Source organism: Mustela erminea, chromosome 13, assembly GCF_009829155.1.
Source record: "Mustela erminea isolate mMusErm1 chromosome 13, mMusErm1.Pri, whole genome shotgun sequence".
NCBI lineage: Eukaryota > Metazoa > Chordata > Mammalia > Carnivora > Mustelidae > Mustela > Mustela erminea.
The window spans coordinates 86,761,860-86,782,254 of NC_045626.1; the positions used below are offsets into that span (position 1 = coordinate 86,761,860).

The 20,395-nt window shown below is 52.8% G+C and overlaps 2 protein-coding genes across 5 annotated transcripts in view; both read right to left on the minus strand.

The window, feature by feature from the left end:
• The window catches only part of RILPL1 (Rab interacting lysosomal protein like 1), a 41,370-nt gene extending 23,690 nt beyond the window's left edge, over positions 1-17,680 (minus strand). For 2 of the 4 annotated variants that reach the window (XM_032311524.1, XM_032311526.1), the window contains exons 1-2: positions 17,214-17,676; positions 10,675-10,825 (exon numbers count right to left, since the gene is read on the minus strand). In XM_032311524.1, the coding sequence (XP_032167415.1) occupies positions 10,675-10,825; positions 17,214-17,522 (460 nt within the window). In that variant the 5' untranslated portion in view covers positions 17,523-17,676. Of the gene's footprint in view, positions 1-10,674; positions 10,826-17,213 lie in introns of all 4 variants that reach the window. The other 2 variants (XM_032311527.1, XM_032311525.1) reach the window with 2 other exon arrangements.
• On the minus strand, positions 17,533-18,840 carry LOC116572451 (collagen alpha-2(I) chain-like). Its single transcript, XM_032311528.1, has 2 exons — positions 18,516-18,840; positions 17,533-18,396 (listed from the first exon to the last, which is right to left on the minus strand). Exons 1-2 carry the CDS (start codon positions 18,819-18,821, stop codon positions 17,557-17,559), a joined length of 1,146 nt encoding a protein of 381 aa, XP_032167419.1. The 5' UTR covers positions 18,822-18,840; the 3' UTR covers positions 17,533-17,556.
• Positions 18,841-20,395: the final 1,555 nt, after the last annotated feature.

Genomic DNA, 20,395 nt, shown 5'->3' on the forward strand with positions numbered 1-20,395 from the left:
TCCTACCTCTCCAACAAGGCTGTGCAAAGTGCAGACGGAACTCACACAAGCCCACGAAACAGAATTCTTCCCGACGGGCAGGCCTGGAACCGAGACCACCACTGGGCTTCCTCCTTGACCTGCCGTGGGGCCGGGGCAGGGTGGGGCGCGTCCTAAGCAATGCGGCTGAGAGATGCAGAGAAGCCAGGGTGGGCTGGGGGTGGGGAGGGGAGGCAGGGGTGGAAAGAAGGGGCAGGGATCCCGACAGAACGGATAGGCTAGGATGGAAAGTCCTGAGTGTGGAGTGCTGGGGAGAAGGTGGGGCCGCAGGACCACATGAGCGTCACTGCTCGGAGCTGCTTTGGGACACAGGGGTCCTTCTGTCTCTTCTCAACAGCCGCCTCCTGAGCACACCCCCAGCAGGTGCAGGGTGGCTCTGTCAGCAGCCACCCAACCAGACGCGACGCGACGAGGCTGATTAGAAAACTGAGACATACTGGTGAGTGGAGAAGGCAGGTGGCTACCTGCACAGCACAAGATGCAGACAAAAACGTTCACAGGAGCTTTATTCGTAACAGCCCCAGCCTGGAAACAACGGAAATGCTCACTAAGAGCAGGACAGAGAGAGAAAGCAGGGTACTCGTGTGCAGGGCGAGGTGACACCGCGTGAAGAACAAGCCGGGCGCTCCACTTGGAGCTCACAAAGTCGGTCACTTGTCCAGCTGGCTTCCTCCTTCAGCGCAGTCAGCCCAGAGGCCGCAGGGCCCCCCGGACCTCTGCTGGGGTACCGCAAGGCCGCCTGGAGGTCCCGGGCACTGGGCTCACGTCCCTGCTAACATCTCTCAGCCACTGCTGCAAGGCAGGGCCGAGGCTCTGCCGGTGGGACGAGAGGACACCACCACCATCTCCCAAAAAGGCAAGCCTGACACAAGGTGTGCACGTGTGCTGGGGCTGAAATCAGGTGGCAATGGAATCTGAAAAAGCCACACACACATCTGCTGTTTGCTCTCTGCACACCTGTCCTGTTACAGGCTCCAGGCCAGGGCGTCAAGAGCTGAGGTCACTTCATTCCTGGTGGTGGTGGCAGGGGGGACAGATTTAGCTCCTGGAGGAACTGGGTGGAGAGAACAGTGTGGCGGATGGCGGCGTGTCGACCCAGAAGAAAGAAACCTGGATCCGTAACCCAGCTACCTCGTTCACCTCCGGGGGACCTCTGGCTTTAACCCAGGACGGCAGAACAACGCAAACAAGAGCTTGGGGTCTGAAGCCAGATTTCCTGGACTCATTCCCCGCTTTGCTGTTTATCTGCCATTGACCTTGGGACCAGTTTTCTCGCCTGCAAGATGGGATCAAAGGCGGGTGGGGGTGCTCTTGTGAGGTTAGAGGGGTTAATCTACGGGAAGTGTTCTCAGCAGGACTCAGCATTAGCTGCCCTTTTATACACAAAACTTAAATGCTAGTCCTCCCTGTTCCAAAGGCTGCAACTCAGATAAAGCCCAAGAGTCACTACAAAAACTTTGAGAAGTTAAAAGAAGGTGGTATGTTTTCAACAGACCCAGGGGCCTCGTGGAGAGCTGGGAGCGCAGAGCTAACACAGTCACCTGGCAGCTCAGGGTCCTGGATCTAGATGTAAAGGTGCATTTGAGCAAGTGCAGGAAAAAGCAAGTCCAACGTTGGTCACAGGAGCAAACAAACACTTCGACAGACAAGGAGCTTCCTTCCACACCAGGAGACAGCACAGAGAGCCAGGCAGAAGGCTGAGAGGCAACGGTGAAGTCAAAAAGACAAGTGACAGTCACAGCAGCACGAGTCACAGCGGCCCAAAGGTAGAGCCCGAATGTCCATCAAGGGCTGAATGGATAAACCAATTGGGGTCTATCCACACGATGGAATATTAAGCCCCATACAGAGGAACGCAGGACAGACACCTGCTACAACGTGATTCACCTTGAAAACACGAAGCTAAGCGGGAGAAGGCAGACATAAAAGGCCACACGGTGTCCGAGTCCCTTTACAGGACATGTCCAGAATACAGACAGAGAGCAGAACGGCAGAAGCCAGAGGCCGAGGGGACGGACAGGCAGGTGAACTGGGGACTGACCCCTGATGGGTGCGAGGTCTCCTTTGGGGGCGGCACAAATGTATAGGAACCAAACAGAGGTGATGGTCGCCTAACTGTGTGAGTGAATTATGTAGTAAATGCTGCTAAGCTGTACACGTTACAACTGTTCCTCTGATGTTATGTGAATTTCACCTCAAAAATAAAAGGGGCAACCCAAAGAACACATAATTTTAATTTGTGTAAAAAATTATATTTAATTTAATTTTAATAAAACCAATAAATTTAATTTATTAAATAAAATTTATAATTAATTTAATTTAATAAATTAATAAAATAATAAATTTTAATTAATCAAATCTAAATGAAATTAATAAATTTAATCAATAAATTTAATTTAATAAAAGTTTAATAAAATAAAATTTTTAATAAAAAATTTTAATTTTAATTTGTGTTAAAAAAAAAAGCAAGTGACCCCCCCAAAAAAACAAAAAAAAAAAACCCAAAATACATTTAATTTGAAAAACTAAATACATGTTTCTCTGCCGTGTCCATCAGAGCAGCTTTGGCTCATCAAAAAACAAAACAGGCATGGAAGCTGTATGTAGAATAAAGGGAGTAAGTCTAAAGGGAGGGTTTTACCTCTCCTAAGTGCAGTGAGAAGGGGGCAGAGGGAATTCTCAGAGGTTTCCCCAGTTTTGTTACAATCTTTCACAATATTGATACACATTAGATTTTTTTTGAAGACCAAACAACCACCACCCACATACCCACACCATCGTCACCCTTGATCGCTAAAGGCAAAAATGTCCTCAGGAGACCGAGCCACTTGCCGCAGACCTCACTGCCCCGTCAGTAGCCACGCGGGAGCTGCGATGCAGGTGTCCTGATACCGGGCCAATGCGTTCTTCACCCCATCAGAACCAGAAAGCTGCTTTCCGTATGGGATGAGGATGAGGAGGACAGCTAACATCTACCCATCACCTGCCGGGGGCGGTGATGGGGCTGAGAGCTTGTGGCGGGGACAATGCTGGTGCGCGGACGCCCTCAGGTCCCCGTGTCTGTCTGCACCCCTCTTCAATGTGCCTTTTTTCTTTTTAAAAAAAAGATTTTGTTTATTTATGTCAGAGAGAGAGAGAGAGAGTTCACAAGCACGGGGAGTGACAGCAGAGAGCCCGATGCGGGGCTCGATCCCAGGACCCTGAGATCATGACCTGAGCTCAAGGCAGATGCTTAACCGACTGAGCCACCCACGTGCCCCTCAGTGTGCTCTGCCACTGACCAGGCACTGGGGGCCACTAGGCTGGCAGGCTCTAAGGGCAGGAAACGGGGCCACTCACACTCCAGAGCTCACGGTCCTGCACGCGCTCAGCCTGTCCCACCCCTGCCGTATGCTTCTGCCCCCTTCCCTGTCCTGCTTCCTCGACCCCTCAGCGGTCTCCTCTGGGGATGCTCCCTTCGTAAGTCACCCACACAGGAATCCTCACGTCAGAGTCCCCTTCTGGAAAAATCTGATCTAAACTGTGCTTAGCTCCTTTTATCCTCAGAATGCCTTCTGGAGTGGGACCCCTGTGGTCCCCATTTTGGAACCAAAGCAACCTGAAGTATACGGTGGCTGGTAGATTCACGCCGGCCACACCGCTGGTTAGTGGCGCTCCTGTGACTCACACTCGGGCAGTTTTGGCTGCAGAGCACCTGCACTCCTGCAAACCGGCTGGAGGCCTCCCGTGGGCCCTGAGCCTTACGTTATCAGCAAGTGGACTGCGTAGAACAGCAGCCCCCTGAACTCATGTCCTCCTGGACGTGATCTTGTGTGCAAGCGGGGTCTCTGCAGTGAAGACGGGGTCATGCTGTCCAAAGGTGGGTTCTGACTCCCAACACTGGTGTCCTCATGTCAGAAAGGAGAGGGGGCTTCAGAACGGACAGAGGCGGCCACGTGATGGTGTGTGACTGTGACAGTGGCGACGCTGGAGGGACACAGCCGTAAGCCAGGGAACCCAGGCTGTCCCAGCAGCTGGACGAGGCAAGGCAGGACCCTCCCCTAGAGCCTCTGGATGGCGCGCAGGGCTGTGGACACCTTGGTTTTGGACGTCTGGCCTCCAGATCTGTGAGCAAGCACATTTCTGAGGATTTAAGCCCCCCAGTCTGGGGCGCTTTGTTGCAGCAGCCCGAGGAACCTCATCCAGGCAGCTTATGGAGAAAGGCCCGGTGAGGGTGCACTGCTGGCTTTGTACTGAGCTAAAATGCATACTGGTCACTCTTGGCTTCCGCAGACGCTTCAACGGGGAGCACAAAATCAGCATCACTGCCCTCAGGGACACCTCTTACTGGACAGCTGCGAGGCTGATGCTGGATCTACTTCTTTCTCCACAATCCTGGGAGGCCAGAGTGGCCGTTCCCATGTCACAGGTGAGCAACCAGAGGATGGGAACGGTCGGTCCCCTTCTCCAGGTGACCCCGCTGGGAAGGGCAGGGCGGGGACTTGAACTCAGACGCGCCTCACTCCACCGCACATTCTCCCTCCAAAGGGCCGCTCCGTCGAGTCTCCGAGAACACACTGCCCTTTTTTCGGGACACTGCTGTTCCAGGCTGCCCTTCAGAACGTGGCTGTGGGGTCAGTCGTCCCCCTCTCCCGGTGACAGAGGTGTTTGTCCAGAGCCCGAGCACTGTTTCCAGACCCTTGAGCGCATCTCTGTGCCTCCGTGTTCCCGGTCCCATGGCTTCGATGCCCGTAATTCATCTCCGAGGGCACTGACCCGTAGTGTTTCTCGTTGTCCTCCGGCTGACAAGACGGAGTTCCAAAAACAAGGGACAGAGATGTGCTTTTTAATCTGGAGACTTCCAGGGAGCGGGCGGTAGCAGTGCGCCCGTGGCCCGCATCGGTCTGTTCAACCCCACTGCAGGTAGGGTCGGCTCCCCTGAACAAGCTCTCCCGGCCCACTCACTCCACACCTCACAACGGCACCCCTGCATCTGCAGCCGGCCCCCAGGTCTTGCCCCACTGCTCACGGAGGTGCCTGGCATACAGTCTAACTTTGCGGGCTGCACCTCCCCTCAGGGACTCCTCTGCCCAACGTCTGTTCCTCCTGCAGGTGGAAGACGTGCTTTGTCCTTGCTGTGTTCCCATGGTTTCCCGTGCAAAATAAAAATAACCGTGAAAGGCATGCCTGGCATCTGCCCGGTCTCTCCGCTGGGGGGGTTGGGGGAGGGCTGGGGAGGGCTGGTGCAGACTGGAAAGCCCAGGCCTCCCCGGGCTAACCCTTTGGGAGCCAAACCCACGTGAGATGTCAATTAAATGTGTCTCAGATGGGGCCCGTGTGGGCTGCTTCACGGCAAGCCAGCAGGGAGCTGGGAGCCGAGGCAAAGCTCTCCCACGCGGACTGAGCTGCACACACACGGAAGCCATGAGCAGAGGAGGAGCCCTGGGCAGTCAGAGCCACCGCCGATGGCCCCCGAGGCTTCTGCAGCTGCCGGGGGTGGCAGGGGGATCCCCGGTCACCCTCAGAGGCCTCACGGGGCCCGGCAGAAGCAACACACACAGAACAATGGCTGCGGCCTCTTCAACAAGTTCAACGTAGTTCCCACATGACCCAGCAATCCCACTCCCAGGTCCACACCCCAAAGCACCGAACACACACATCTGCACAAAAGCTTGGAATGTTCGCCGCAGCACTATTCACAATAGCCAAACGCTGGAAACAGCCCGAGTGTCCAGCGACTGATGAATGGGTAAGTAAAACATGTGGCCTGTCCGCACAAGGGTGAGTCCTTCGGCCACAAAAAGGAATGAGCCCCTGACACCTGCCAAAATGCAGACCGGCCTTGAGGACACGGTGCTCCGTGAAACACGAGACACAGAAGACCACGTTGATCAATTCTGTGCACACAAAATGTCCAGAACAGCCAATCTCCAGAGGCGGAGAGGTGATCGGAGGCTGCTTGTGGCTGGGGTTGGGATGGAAGTGGGAGGGACTGCGCAGTGGCAGCTAAAGCGTATGCTGCCTCGGGGCGCCTGGGTGGCTCAGTGGGTTGAGCCTCTGCCTTCGGCTCAGGTCGTGATCTCAGGGTCCTGGGATCGAGCCCCGCATTGGGCTCTCTGCTCAGCAGGGAGCCTGCTTCCCCCTCTCTCTGCCTGCCTCTCTGCCTACTTGTGTTTTCTCTCTCTCTCTCTAACAAATAAATAAAAATAGAAACTTGAAAAAAAAGAAATTAATCAATTTATTTAGAGAAAGTGCACAAACGAGTGGGGGCGGGGCAGAGGGAGAGGGAGAGAGAGGATGCTAAGCCGACTCCATGCCCAGCACCGAGCCTGATGCGGCTTGATTTCAGGACCCTGAGATCATGACCTAAGCTGAAATCAAGAGTGGGACGCTTAACCGACTGAGCCACGAGCCCTGCCTTACTGTTCCTAAAAGAAAGAAACAGATCTATATGGATGGGGGAATTCTGCAAGATACAGTAAGTGAAAAAATCAAGATGTGCTATATCCCATGTGGCATCCCGGACTGGATCCCGGAACAGAAAAAAGGACATTCCCCTAAAATCTGGTACAATCCAGATAAAGTCTGTGAGTTGGTTAATAGTAACATGCCAACGGGGGTTCCTTAGCTGTGACCCATGACCGTGGTAACATGAGATGTCCTTATTAGGAGATACTGCGAGGGGCATTGTGGGAACTCTCTGAACTATCTTTGCAACTTTTCTGTAAATCTAAAATTATTCCACGATAAAAAGGTATCTTAAAACAGCAAAACACCCAACAACCAAGGAGCTGGACAGTCCAAAATATGTTACCATTTGTGAGGAGGTAGAAAAGGATATTCTCCTCCTGCATTTGTGTAAAAATGTACATTTGAACGTGCACAGAAAATCTGCAGCAAGAGAGTAAGGGGTCTCCTGTTCTAGGCAGACTGCCTGGGGACAGCAATCAGGAGTGGAAGGGAAACCAAGTTGTTCACCATAAACACTGTGGAATTGTCTGATTTAGGAAAATAAAAAATAGGGATGCGTGGGCGGCTCAGTGGGTTAAAGCCTCTGCCTTCGGCTCGGGTCATGATCTCAGGGTCCTGGGATCAAGCCCCGCATCGGGCTCTCTGCTCCGCAGGGAGCCTGCTTCCTCCTCTTTCTCTCTGCCTGCCTCTCTGCCTGCTTGTCATCTCTATCAAATAAATAAAATCTTAAAAAAAAAAAAAGGATTTTATTTATTTCTGAGAAAGAAAGAGAGAATGCATGCACACAAGCAGGGGGACAGCAGGCAGAGGGAGAAGCAGGCTCCCTGCTGAGCAGAGAGTCCAGTGCGGGTCTCATCCCAGGATCCCGGGATCCTGACCTGAGCCAAAGGCAGACTCTTAACCGACTGAGCCACCCAGGTGCCCCAAAAGTCTGTTTTGTCTTCCATTCATATAAGCACATCAGCTTTCTTTTGGTTAGTATTTGCACGGTCTATCTTTCCTTAGCCTTTTTCTTTCAAACTTTAAGAGAGAGGTCTCTAGAAACAACACAGAGTTGAATTTTTAAAATCGTTTTTGACAGTCTTTATCTAGAACATTTAGTCCATTTGCATCTAATATGACCTCCAGTATAACTGATTTAAATCTCCCATCCTATAATCTACTCCTTTTCTGCTTTGTTGTATTTGTTCTTTTTGTTTTTTGCTTTCATTCAAGGCATAGAGTGCACACCATTATGCTACTGTGATATTGCAATATAATAAGAAATATATATATTTATATATAACATAATTGAACATATATAATACATATATTTTGGTCTTTGACCTCCATTCTTGGCAGAGTTCCTAAAACTCTTGTGATTTCCCAACAGAGGTGAGAAGAGCATCTTTTGTTGTCATAAGAAGCCCCTTTCCACTGTATCTGAGTTTATGATAATGAACTTGGTGATTCCCCCTAGACAGCTTCAGGATGGCATCTGGTTGCCAGAGGAACCAGCCATGTGATTCGTGATTAGAGGGTTAGAACTTTCAGCCCTAAATCCTTACCTCTGGGGAAGGGAGAAGGGGCTGGAGGTTGAGCTAATGATGAATGGCCAATGATTCAATCATTCGTGCCTACGTAACAGAACCTCCATCTGTCTCTGGGGTTCAGACAGCTTCCAGGTGGATGAAGAAATACATCCATGTACACAAAAGGCAGTGCACCCCAACTCCTCTGGGACAGAAACCTCTGACCTTGGAACCTTCTAGAGACCTTACCCTATGTACCTTTCTTCATCTGTCCGTTCATCTGTATTCTTTATAATATCCTCTGTATCCTTTATAAGCCAGTAATCGCGTTTCTCTGAGTTTTACGAGCCAGTCCAGAAAGTATTGAGCTTGTTGCTGGGAGGGAGAGGGGAGGGGTGGTGGGAACCTCTGACTTTGTAGCCAAATCAGGCAGAAGTGAGTATCCTGGGAACCTGTTACCTGCAACTGACACCTGAAGTCAGGGCAGTCTTGTTGGACCAGTCCCCTAACTGGCGGAATAAGAAAGTGTCATAACTGAATTAAATTATTGGTGCCTGGAGAGCTGGAAAATCGGCTGGTGTGTGTGGTGGGGGAAACACTGCACACAGTTGGTACTGGCGTGCTATAATCAGAAAAATAGTTTCACTGGGGCGCCTGGGTGGCTCACTGGGTTAAAGCCTCTGCCTTCGGCTCAGATCATGGTCTCAGGGTCCTGGGATCAAGTCCCGCACCAGGCTCTCTGCTCAGCAGGGAGCCTGCTTCCTCCTCCCTCTCTCTCTCTGTCTGCCTCTCTGCCTGCTTGTGATCTGTCAAATAAATAAATAAAATCTTAAAAAAAAAAAAAAAAGAGGGGCGCCTGGGTGGCTCAGTGGGTTAAGCCGCTGCCTTCAGCTCAGGTCATGATCCCAGGGTCCTGGGATCGAGCCCCGCATCGGGCTCTCTGCTCAGCAGGGAGCCTGCTTCCTCCTCCTCTCTCTGTGCCTGCCTCTCTGCCTACTTGTAATCTCTGCCTGTCAAATAAATAAATAAAATCTTTAAAAAGAAAAGAAAAAGAAAAAGAAAAAGAAAAATAGTTTTCCCTTAGCCAAGTTCTTCTGCCATTCTGGAAGGGAGATTCAGGTCTTAGCCTGTGCCTCTCGGCCTCCAAGCTGGCAGTTCGAATGCCAGGCAGAGAGCAGGCACATCCACAATGAATGACTTTACAAAGGGTCAATGAATGAGCAGTGTCCTGTCTGTAATCATTAGCTTTTGGGCACTAGACTATCACGGTGGCCCCAGATCAAGGGGTCCCAGACTGATCCAAGCCTTCCTTCAGGGGGCTGATGTCAGCCGACCTGAGCGCCAGTCCTGACTTCGCCACTAGCTTGCTGGGTGACGCTGGACACCTCACTGCGCCTCCCTCAGCCTCCTTCTTTCTCATCTGTTCAATGAGGCTGCACTTGACAACCAAAACCTCGGGAGTAATAGCTACCACCTGCTGCCTGAGGCACTAGGTACTATTCTAAGCGATCTGCAGGTGTTAATTCAACAAACCCTTACCACAACCTTATGAGTGATATATGGTTATTTCTCCCATTTTTACCTGGGGAGCAACTTAGGCACAAAGGCCACATGACTTGATCGAGGTCACTTACGAGTTAAGTATTGGGTTAGGCTGCACACCCGGGCAGTCCGGCTCTGGAGCCAATGCTTACAGCCACTAAGACTTTTGCATCCATTGCACAGACCACATACCAACAAAGGAAAGGCAGGGAAAACAGAATTCCAGCACCTGGATCAAAATTTCCTCTTCTTGGGCCCTACAGTCCTTATCCGTGTGCTACTTTAGTCTCACAGAGGTGTAAGTACGGTTCTGAACTTCAGCGTCCACGTAAGCCCATCTCTCACCCCATCAAGTGGGAGGAGGGGGCCTGTGTGGTGACCCAGGGAGTTTCTTCAAAGACAAGAGAGAGGTCTGAGATTCCCGGGACAACGGGCCGCTTCTGACGGGGCAGGAGGCTGTGGGGGACAACAGGGCTGATGCACGCAAATCCCATGTCTACCTTTGCTGGCCGAAAACCCAGCAGAGGGCATGCAGTGAATGTTCTAGATCCGTTTGCAGGATGAATGACATTGTTCAACGCGTGCCTCTGGCAGGAGTCCGATCTCTTCCCAGCACACTTAGGATAAAATCTAAACATTGGTCTCTAAGGGGTATGTGACCTGACCCCTGCTGACCCTTCTGACCTCATCTTTAACCACCTTTGGCCTCGATCATCTTTTCCTGCTACACTGGCCTTCCTGGCTTTCTATAAAACTCATGCCCCAGGGCCTTTGCACTTGCTTCTTTCCCAAGCTATGTGCATGGCTCACTCCGTCACTTCATTAGGGGTCAAACAGCACCTAGTTAGAGAGGCCTTCCTTGATCACTGCATCTAAAGAGGCCCTCCCCACCAAGTCACCTCCCTCATCTCCCCTAGTCTGGGTGCTTCCAGAGCACTGGTCACCATTGGGAATCATGCCATCTATTTGTTACTTATCTGTCATCCAGCTGCTCTGTGCTAGAACCCAAGCTTCACGAGGGCGAGGGTTCTGTCTTGTCCACTGTGTGCCCCCAACACCCCCCGGCCCCATGCCCACGATCACAGCAGGAGCAGCCTTTTCCCTGACCTCCCGGGCCGGCCCTTCCCCTTACCTTCGTGCTTCTGGAATTCCTCCTCGGAGAAGTTGGCATCTTTGTGCGAGAGGTTGGTCATGAGCTGCTTGTTCTCCTCCTGCAGCTGGGCGATCTGAGAAAGGAGGTCCTGCGCCTCCCCCCGCCACACGTCCTCCACCAGCTCCAGCTCCTGCGAAGGCGACGGGCCGGTGTGGGGGTCACAGCCCACCCAGGGCAGCGGCCTCACCCCCGCACACCCTCCCCGACACTTGGGAGCGGCCTGCCAGGGCTTCGGGGGCCTTCCTGTCCCCCCGAGGGCGGGCACACTGAGAACAAGGCCACCACAGGTCCATGCAGCAACTCTGCAAGAAACAGAAGGGGCCCCCTCCTCCGGGCAAGGCCTGCACTTGTGTTTTAGGACGCGGCCAGGTTAGAACTGTCTCAAGAGCCATAACCGTGCCTCTTAACCAGACAGAGAGAGTACGTGGATGAGCAGCCCTGGACCACGGGGCCCCTGACATTCCCAACCTCCCTGGAGAGGTCACAGCCCTGATCTGTGCATAGACTGGAGTCGGCACCCGCTTGTCTCCAAGGGAGAAAGGGGCTGTGAAGACCCCGGGGATGCCACCTGGCTCAGGGCTCCTTGTATGTCTGATGCTGGCATCTCTTCAAGGGGCCTTGGGCAACCAATGCACTTAGCAACTCTGAGCCTCAGTTTCCCTTAGCCGGCGAGCCACAATATAGAGATGCACAGGACTATGTGGGTAACTAAGGTCAGTCCATCGAAATCATTCTGCGGATGGCTACGATCAAAGAAACAGACGGAAGCGTTGACAAGGACATGAAAAAGTTGGAAGCCTCCGGCCTGGCGGGTCAGGGTATAAAATGGTACAGCCGCCATGGGAAAGAGCCCAGCAGCCCCCTTAATAAGTTAAACCTTTTCCACGTGACTGGAAATTCCAATCCAAGGAGCTGCCCCAGAGACACGAAAACCCACGTCCCCACAAACACCTGTATGTGAACATTCCCAGCAGCCTGACTCACAACCGCTGACACGGAGAAACCAGATGTCCACCACCCGATGGACAGTGTGATCAACCTTGAGAACAAGGCGCTATGTGGTGCAGTGAGGCCTCACAGTGTGGGACTCCACTGATGGGAAGTGCCCGGAACAGGTACATCCACGGACAGAAAGCAGACGGGCGCTTGTCTAGGGCTGGTGGGTTGGTGCGGGAATGAGGAGTGACTGCTCCCTGGGGATGGGTTTTCTTTCCAAAGTAATGACAATGTCTAAAATTGATTCCGGGGGTGCCTGGGTGGCTCAGTTGGTTAAACGTCTGCCTTTGGTTTAGGTCACCATCCCAAGGTCCTGGGATCGAGTCCCGTGTTGGGCTCCCTGCTCCCCCTGCCTGTGTTCTTTCTTTCTCTCTCTCTCTCTCTCTCTCTAATAAACAAATAAAATCTTTAAAAAAGCCTAAAAACGATTTTGGTGGAAGTTACCCAACTCTGTTTGAATAGACCAAAACCCACCGAATTAGACACTTTAAATGGGTGAACTACACAGAATGTGAATTATAGTCAATAAAGCTGCTACCAAAAAAATAAATAAATAAATAAATAAATAAATAAAAGATCTTTTGTAAAACCAGAAACTAAACATAGCACAATCGCTGTGGCGGGGACAGAATGCTGGTTGAAAAGGCAAAAGGTCGAATGGAGCCTGTCGAGACCCAAGTTTGAATCCTGTCTCTGCCACTTACCAGCCGATCCCGGGGTTATTCCATCTTTGGGTGCCTTGGCAATGGGGAAAATAGTGTGCTCTCTACCTCCGAGGGCTGTCACGAGGCTTATGTCAATATCTGGCACAGTGCCCAGCCCCCAGAAAATGCTAAAGATGTGTTTGCTGGCTTCTGTTCCTCCTACAGCCTGTCACAAGCCGGCCCAGGTGGCCGGATAAACAGGGCCTCCGTTCATCTTTTAAATACATTCCCAAATCCCCATCTCCTCTGTCAGGAAGCCTGCCGCAGCAGCGGGAAATGAGGGGGTAATTACGGTATTCGCCCAGTTGGTTCAAGGTCGCCAGGAGAGGTCAAGGTCGGGGCCAGAGGGCGGAATGATGGAGCGGCACGTGGCCCTCCCGTGCACAGGTGTGGGCCGCAAGCAGAGGCAGGCGCTCCCATGCCTTCCTTTCTGCTCCCACCCGGCCCAGGCTGAGCACGGAGGAACCCAGGCGGCAATGGTCAAGTGTGACTGACAGCATAGCCCACTCCCCGAGATGGGGAGTGTCTCCGCGGTTACCCCGGTGGGCCCGTGTAATCACAAGGGTCCTCCTCTGTGAAAGAGGGAGGCATGGGAGTCAGAGCGCGAGTCGATGGGGGGACAGAGATTTGAAGACAGTAGCCGGCGGGCCGTGAGGATGGAGGAAGGGCCCCAAACCCAAGGCGTGCAGGTGGCCTCCGGAAGCGGGAAAAGGCAAGGAAGTAGATTTTCCCCTAGAGCTGCCAGAAGGAATGAATTTCCTGACCTCTTGATTTTAACCCAGAGAAACCCACGTGTGGTTTTTTGACCTCCAGAATTGTGTGCAGTATTATCCATACTGACATGAACCATATATATCCAACACTGTATTATCATAATAAATGTGTATTACTTCTAGCCAGTACGTTACGGTAACTTGTTAGGGTCATAATAGGAGATGAATACAGACTTTAACCAGCAGGGATGTTTTTTCCCCTCCCTTCTCTAAAAGGGTGCGGGAAGGAGTATAGTTCTTGCCTTAAGCTGACCACAGTGAATTTAATCTAGCCTCCTTACCAGCTAAAGTCTCCTCCAGGAAGTCACCCCTGATTGATTACTTCCTTTGCTGTCTTCAAATTCCGTACGCTGGCCTACAGGCTCCAGTATAATCAGACCCCGAATCCTCCTGACCTCCCCTCCCACCTCTATTCCTTCCTCACTCTGTTGTGGGCCTTCGTGGGGTTTTTTGTTTGTTTTGTTTTGTTTTTTTGACAGACAGAGAGAGAGAGAGCAAGTGAGCACAAGCAGGGGGAGCGGCTGAAGGAGAAGCAGGCTCCTTGCTGAACAGGGAACATGATGCAGGACCCGATCCCAGGACCCTGAGATCATGACCTGAGCAGAAGGCAGACGCTTAACGGACTGAGCCACCCAGTCTTTGAACACCCCCATTCCTGCCTCAGGGCCTTTGCACTTGCAGAGGCATCTGCCTAGAATGCCCCACTCCCAGCTCTCTCTGTGGAGGGTACCCACACTTGATGCAGATCTCAGCTCAGATGTCACCTCCTCAGGGAAGCCTTCCTGACTACCCATCTATTAGACCCCCATCCTGGCCAGTCTCTTTCATAGCTCCCTATTTTATTTTTTTCATATCCCTTATCTTAAGTTGAAACTTAAAAAAAAAAAACATCTATTTCCTCACACTAGAATTGCACCATCCAACAGAGTGGCCACAAACCACATGTGGTTGTGGAGCACTTGAGACGTGGCCAGGCTGAACGGGCACGTGCAGTAAGGGTTTAATAGGCACCAGATTTCAAAGACACAGGAAAAAAAAATGCAAAATACCTCTTTAATAATTTTTTGGGTAATTATGTGAGATGATGGATGGTAACTAAGTTTACAGTGATGATCCCTTCACAATATACACAAATATCAAATCTTGATGCTATATGCTTAAAACTAATATAATGTTACATTTCAATCATATCTTCAGGAGAAATAATTTTTTATGTTGATTACGGTTGGAAGTAATAGTTTGTATCAACGGGGTTTGATATGTTATTAAAATTAACCTCTCCTGTATCTTTTCATTAATGGGACAAGCCACATAATTTTTCTACAAGACAGCACTGCACTAGGAAGTCAGGCCTATGAGGGCAAAAACCCCATCTGTTGTGGTCCCCGCTGTCTCCCCAGTGCCCAGAATAGTGCCTGGTCCATAATAAGTGCTCAAGAAATACATATGTTGCATGAATAAGGGAACAACATATACTGTTATGTTATAGACATTATAGACAACTGTACCTACAGTTCTAAGCCTATTTGTATTTTTCCTGTCTTCCCAGTTACCCACCCACTGCCTGAGATGAGGATCCAACTTCCCTCGTCTCTGTCCTCCCCACCCAGGAGGGCACCTTGCATGCCCTGGGCGATCAACAGGGTTGCAGACTGAGTAACCCAGGAGGGCACCTTGCATGCCCTGGACCGTCAACAGGATTGCAGACTGGGTAACCAGATAGAACACGTTAAGACTGTGCCCTGAGGGATGTCTGGGTGGCTCAGTAGGTTAAGCATCTGCCTTTGGCTCAGGTCATGATCTCACAGTCCTGGGATTGAGCCCCGCATCAGGCTCCCTGCTCAGTGGGGAGCCTGCTTCTCCCTCTGCCTGCTGTTCCCCCTGCTTGCATGCACGCGCGCTCTCTCTCTGTAATAAATAAAATCTTGGGGGAAAAAATAAAAGACTGTGGCCTGAGTCTGTGTGATGAGCAGAACTAACTGAGTCTAGGGGTGTCCTCGGGGGAGGGGATGGTGGAAGACAGGGTGAATGCTTTATCAGAGCCACGTGTGCTGAGAGAGAGTGGGGGGGCAGAGAAAGTAAGGAGGTATGAACAGACAAACTGATAAGACCAAGGACATGCTCAGATTTTTGTGGAAATAACACTGTGAAAAGCCTTTGAGACTACAAGGAAAAAAAAAATCAGATGAGTCTCTCTTGATCCTAAGAATACAGAGAAAAGGGAACCAGAGCTGGGACGAGAAAAGGGTTTTGTCCTCTGATTTCAGATCATCCTCCGTGTTTACAAACAAGCCCAGCTCAGAACACGCTGGGGTTTACTTCCTGGCTGATCGTGTTCCAGGAGTGACAAGTGCAGCTGGTTGGGAATTCCATCGGACTCCAGGCCTAGTGGCCTCTGATGGCTACAGGGGTGTCTCCCAGCCCAGTTGCTGCAGAACTCAAATGCCGACGGTGGGGACACAGGTGCTGGGACTTCTGAGTGACGTGGGCTAAGTTCCTTGGTCCCGGTTAATAAGAGGCAGCCACCCGGTTAATAAGAGGATTTCAAAGATCCCTTCCCCGAACTCTCTTAAGAGTTAACCAGCCCTTTGCACCACAACCCCCGCAGACGCGTGCTATTACCATCCCCATTTTACAGGTGAGGAAACTGAGGCACAGAAAAGCAAGGTGACTTCCCTAAGATCAAACGCGGCAGGGTCTGAAACCAGGCCGACTAGCTCCAAAGTCCCCTCTCTGGGGAAGCTGACATTAATTACAGGGCTGGGGCATTTTCAAGCTTTCAGTGTGATCTTGGAAAGGTTGCTCAACACTAAGGAGCTTGAGTTTCCTTCCTGACCTCAGGGCATGGGGACCTGAAAGGACAAACACTCTCAAACCCTGCAAACACCAGTGCTCGTAACCACTCACAGCTCTGCCCCCAGGTTAACACATAGCCACCACTGGGGCTATTTTCCTTGAAACACAATAGCTTTTGGCCTGCCAGGGAGGTTCAGAGAGGCCAAGTGTATTTCCTGAGGCCACACAGCAAGCCAGGGCCCACTCAGGCACCTTGATTCCTCCAAGGAAAGGCGTTTCCTCCTATTCTCTGCCCAAACAGTCTGACAGAACCTTCCTTGCGCTGAAGCTGGCAGGAAACCACACATCTCCCACTTCCTTTTCCCCAGGCACCTTGTCTAGACTCCCAGCCCAGTCGAGAGGTCCTGATTCACGTGCTCAGAGGGATTCTTGTTCACAGGGTGGAGGCTTTGCCCAGAACCAAGTCTATCCCTCCAATCAGGGGAGAAGCACTAGAGTTACCTCCACTGGGGCTGGGATTCTCTCAGCACTAAAGTGGGACAAATTCCCCCCTCCCTCCCCCAATTTTCTTCCTCTATAAAATGAGGATAGTTCCTGCCTCACAGAGTTCTGTGAAGATTAAAGATAAAAGCAAGGAGGGGAAAGCACCTCAGGCTAATAGACTAGAAGCCCTGGGAAACAATTTGTAAATAGAAACCTAGAGACTTGGGGGGGGGGGGGGTTGTCAATGAGCTCCGTGGCTGGAGGTCACATCCTCTTTGCCCCGGGGGTTTTGGGGTAAGAAGAATGGGGATTGAAGCACATCTTCTGGGGTAACACTAAAGGGCAGAGGGCTTATTTCATTGCTAGAAACTAACAGTATCTAAGCACTTCAGATATATCACACTTAATTCTGAGAATTCTGATAAGGTGGGTCTTACTACTATCACTATTTGATATGGGAGGAAATAAAGCACAGAGAGGTTGAGTAACTTCACCAAGGTCACACAGCTATCACGTGGGCCTGGAACTCAGGTCTGACTCCAAAGAACTACCCTTAATCTCCCTAACGGTATATGCCAGGTGGTGCGGGATGGACGGAAGAGGGCCAGGGGCCTCCCTCCCTCTGTCTTTCATCCTTTCGGTTCCCTTCCCACCTAGTTCCTCCATACACATACATGTGCACCTACAGCTGCCCGATGCTGAAGGCCCCCAAGGTCCCAGCGGCCCCATTCCCCGGATGGGCAGCCTGGGGCCGCTCGCTGCCCACCTTCTGGTGCTTGCGCTCCTTCTCGATGCGGTCCATCCTCTCCAGGCGCAGACGGTCCAGCTCCAGGCGCAGCTCGTCCAGCTCGGGCGCGACGTGGTGGCGGCTGACCAGCACCTCCAGGATCTCCAGGACACGCACGACCTTGGGCATGAGGCGCGCGATGGCCTCGCAGCCGTGCTGGTCGATGACCCGCTCGAACTCGTGGCCCACGAGCGACGCGATGTCGTACACGTCCATGACGGTCAGCTCCGCCACGTTCTTCTCCAGCGCCGACTCGGCCGCCAGCGACGACCCCCGGTCCTCCTCCATGGCCCCCCGGCCGGCCTCTCCCCCACCCCGCAAACTAGTGCAACTCCCAAACTTGCCGCTGTCGAGGGCAGCGCCGGGCCGGGCCCACCTCGCGCCGCCGCCGGCGGTCCGCGCTCAGCTGGCCCTCGGGCGAGGGCGCACCGGGCGGCCGGCCGGCGTCCGCATGGGCGGGGGCGGCGGACCGCGAGCCGGAGGGCGGCGCGCGGGGGGCGAGTCTCGGCGCGCGGCTCGGCCCGGAGCCTGCTCCCCGGCGGGAGGAGGAGGAGGCGGCGGCGGCGGCGGCGGCGGCGGCGGCGAGGAAGGCGCGCGTGCGCAGGCCCGCGGCGCCTCCCAAGTTGGGAATCCGAGTTGGGCGCAATGGAGGCGCGGGATCTAGCTGGAGAGGGGGCCCGGTCGCCCTCGGAAACAGTTCTCGCCCGAGGGTCGCCCCCAAGCCCGGGGCCGGGGAAGGAAGGGCGGCCGCGGCTCCTCCGGGAAACTTTGGTGACGGCGGCGAGACCGGGTGACCGGCTCCCCCCGCGGGGATGCCGCGCGCCCCGCCCCGATCCCGGCCTGGCGAGGGGCGCGCCCGGCTTCCGCCGCCCGAGGGCGCCCGGGTCCCCGCGGGCCCCGCACCGCGACCCGCCGGCCAGGCAGCACCCGGACCCCCACCACCCCGACCGCCGCTCCGCCCGCGGGACCTTCCTCCTCGCCGCCCCCCGCGCGTCCGGGCGCGCCGCCCCCTCCTCCGGCCCGGTCCTGGCTCCTCCTCTCCCTCCCGCCGGGGAGGGGTCGAGACTAGCCGGGAGGAGAGGGGGCGGAGGCCGTGGAAGCCGTGGAGGCGGGGTGGGGGGACGCCGGTCTCTGGACGCTTCGCGGAGCCGAGGAGCGCCTTCTGCGTTGGAGAGGAATGGAGGGTCGCGAGGTGGACTCGGGGATGGGGCCCGTGCTGGGGAGAGCGCGAGGACCCCCTCCCCGCTCCCTCCCCCACCGCAGACCCGGTCCCAGGCGGACCTGGTGGCGCCGGGCCCTGCGCTCCAGTACAGGCGCCCGAGAGGGGCACAAGAAAGGGTGGAGGGGTCCCCTGCCCCGAAGCCGCCGCACTGCCCCGCCCGCAGAGCCACGTCCTTTAGCAGTTCCTTGTGACATAAACACCGCTTCACAGAGGAGGTGAGGCCGGGGTTTGGAGCTCGGCACCGCGAGTTTTTTTTTGGTCCAAGCCCCCTGTCCTTTTGACCTGGCTAAATCCCCTAGTCCATGAGACACCCCGGCCCCAGCAGAGTCTTTCCAGAACCCACCAAGCCCTCCCCCCCTTCCCATCCTCCACGCAGGGCTTAGGGACCCTCCTCTGCATTCCCACAGCCGAACGCCTCCTCCCATAGAACCGCTCACATGCTGAGTTTTAACCGTGTGGGTTACACAGGCGCCTCCCCCGTGAGACGAGCTCCTGGAAGGCATAAAAAAAACTTTAACGCCCTTATAGCCGCAAAGCTCCCACCAGCCTAGCAGATATGGACTTTAAAAAAAAAATAAGTTGAAAATGGACTGCACAGCTATTTCATATTTAATTCTAAGAGCTTTGCAAAAAAAAAAAAAAAATTGCCTCATTTAATCTGTACTCCATCCGTCTTCAGAGTATGGCCTAATGACCACTGGGGGTCCCTAATACCCAAAGGGTCTCTGTGAGGTTGTCCCTTGTGCCAGCTTTGTATTAATATGAGGCAAGATGCACCTGGCATATTTAACACGGAACGGCATCTCACAATAAGACTGAACATCAGAAGCAGTTGTGAGAATCCTGCTGTCTTCCAACCAGCTAGACATTAAGGGGATTTGCAGAGATGTGAAATGCCACTGTCCTCAGTGTTTTGTTTGTTGGGGAGCAGTTACTTTTATTAAAAATATATATGTTGGGGTGCCTGGATGGCTCAGTGGGTTAAAGCCTCTGCCTTGGGCTCTGGTCATGGTCTCAGGTTCCTGGGATACAGCCCCATGTTGGACTCTACACTCAGTGGGGAGCCTGCTTCCCCCCTCTCTGTCTGCCTGTCTCTCTCCCTGCTTGTGATCTCTGTCTGTCAAATAAATAAAATCTTTTTTAAAAAATGCATGTTAAAATGTATCTGCTTTTGAATTAATATTTTTAAAAATATCGGTTTAGATTTCTGCTTACAGTAGATAGTCATAGATAGAACCCACTTGATCGAATCTCTTTATAGAGTCTTCAGTGGGATTTGAGAGTGCCCTTGGAAAAGGGTCTCTGAGACCAGAAGGTTTGATAACAGCTGTGTCACCACATCCTAAGAAGTATCATTATCCCAATTTTACAAATGTGGACACTGAGTCACAGAGTAGCTGGTAAGTACTAAAACCAGAGATCAGATCCATGCCCAGCAACCCAGTGAGGTGGACATGTGCTTATCCCTGTCCTAAGTCAAGGGCAGGGAGAAATAGGAGCATTCCCTTCCTGTAGCTAATATACCAAGTGGCCTCAAACTCAGTGACTTAAAACAATAGGAACTTATTCTCTGACAGTTCAGGAGACCAGACGTCTAGAATCAAGGTGTTCGGCAGGACTGGGCTTGTTCTGAAGACTCTTGGGAGGATTCTGCCTTGTCTCGTCCAGCCTAGGGCATCCTTAGTTTGTGGCCACATCACTCCAGGCTCTGCCTCCGTCTTCAGCTGACCCTCTCCATGTGTGTCTGTCTTCTCTTCTGTCTCGTGTAAGAACCACCTGTCATTGGATCTAAGCCCATCTGCACAATTCGGGATGATCTCATCTTAAAACCTTCAACTTAATTACATCGCAAAGACTTTTTTCCAAATGAGGTCTCCAGTTCTGGGACTGGGACAGGGATGTATCTTTTGCGGCAGTGTGGCACCATTCTACCCACAGC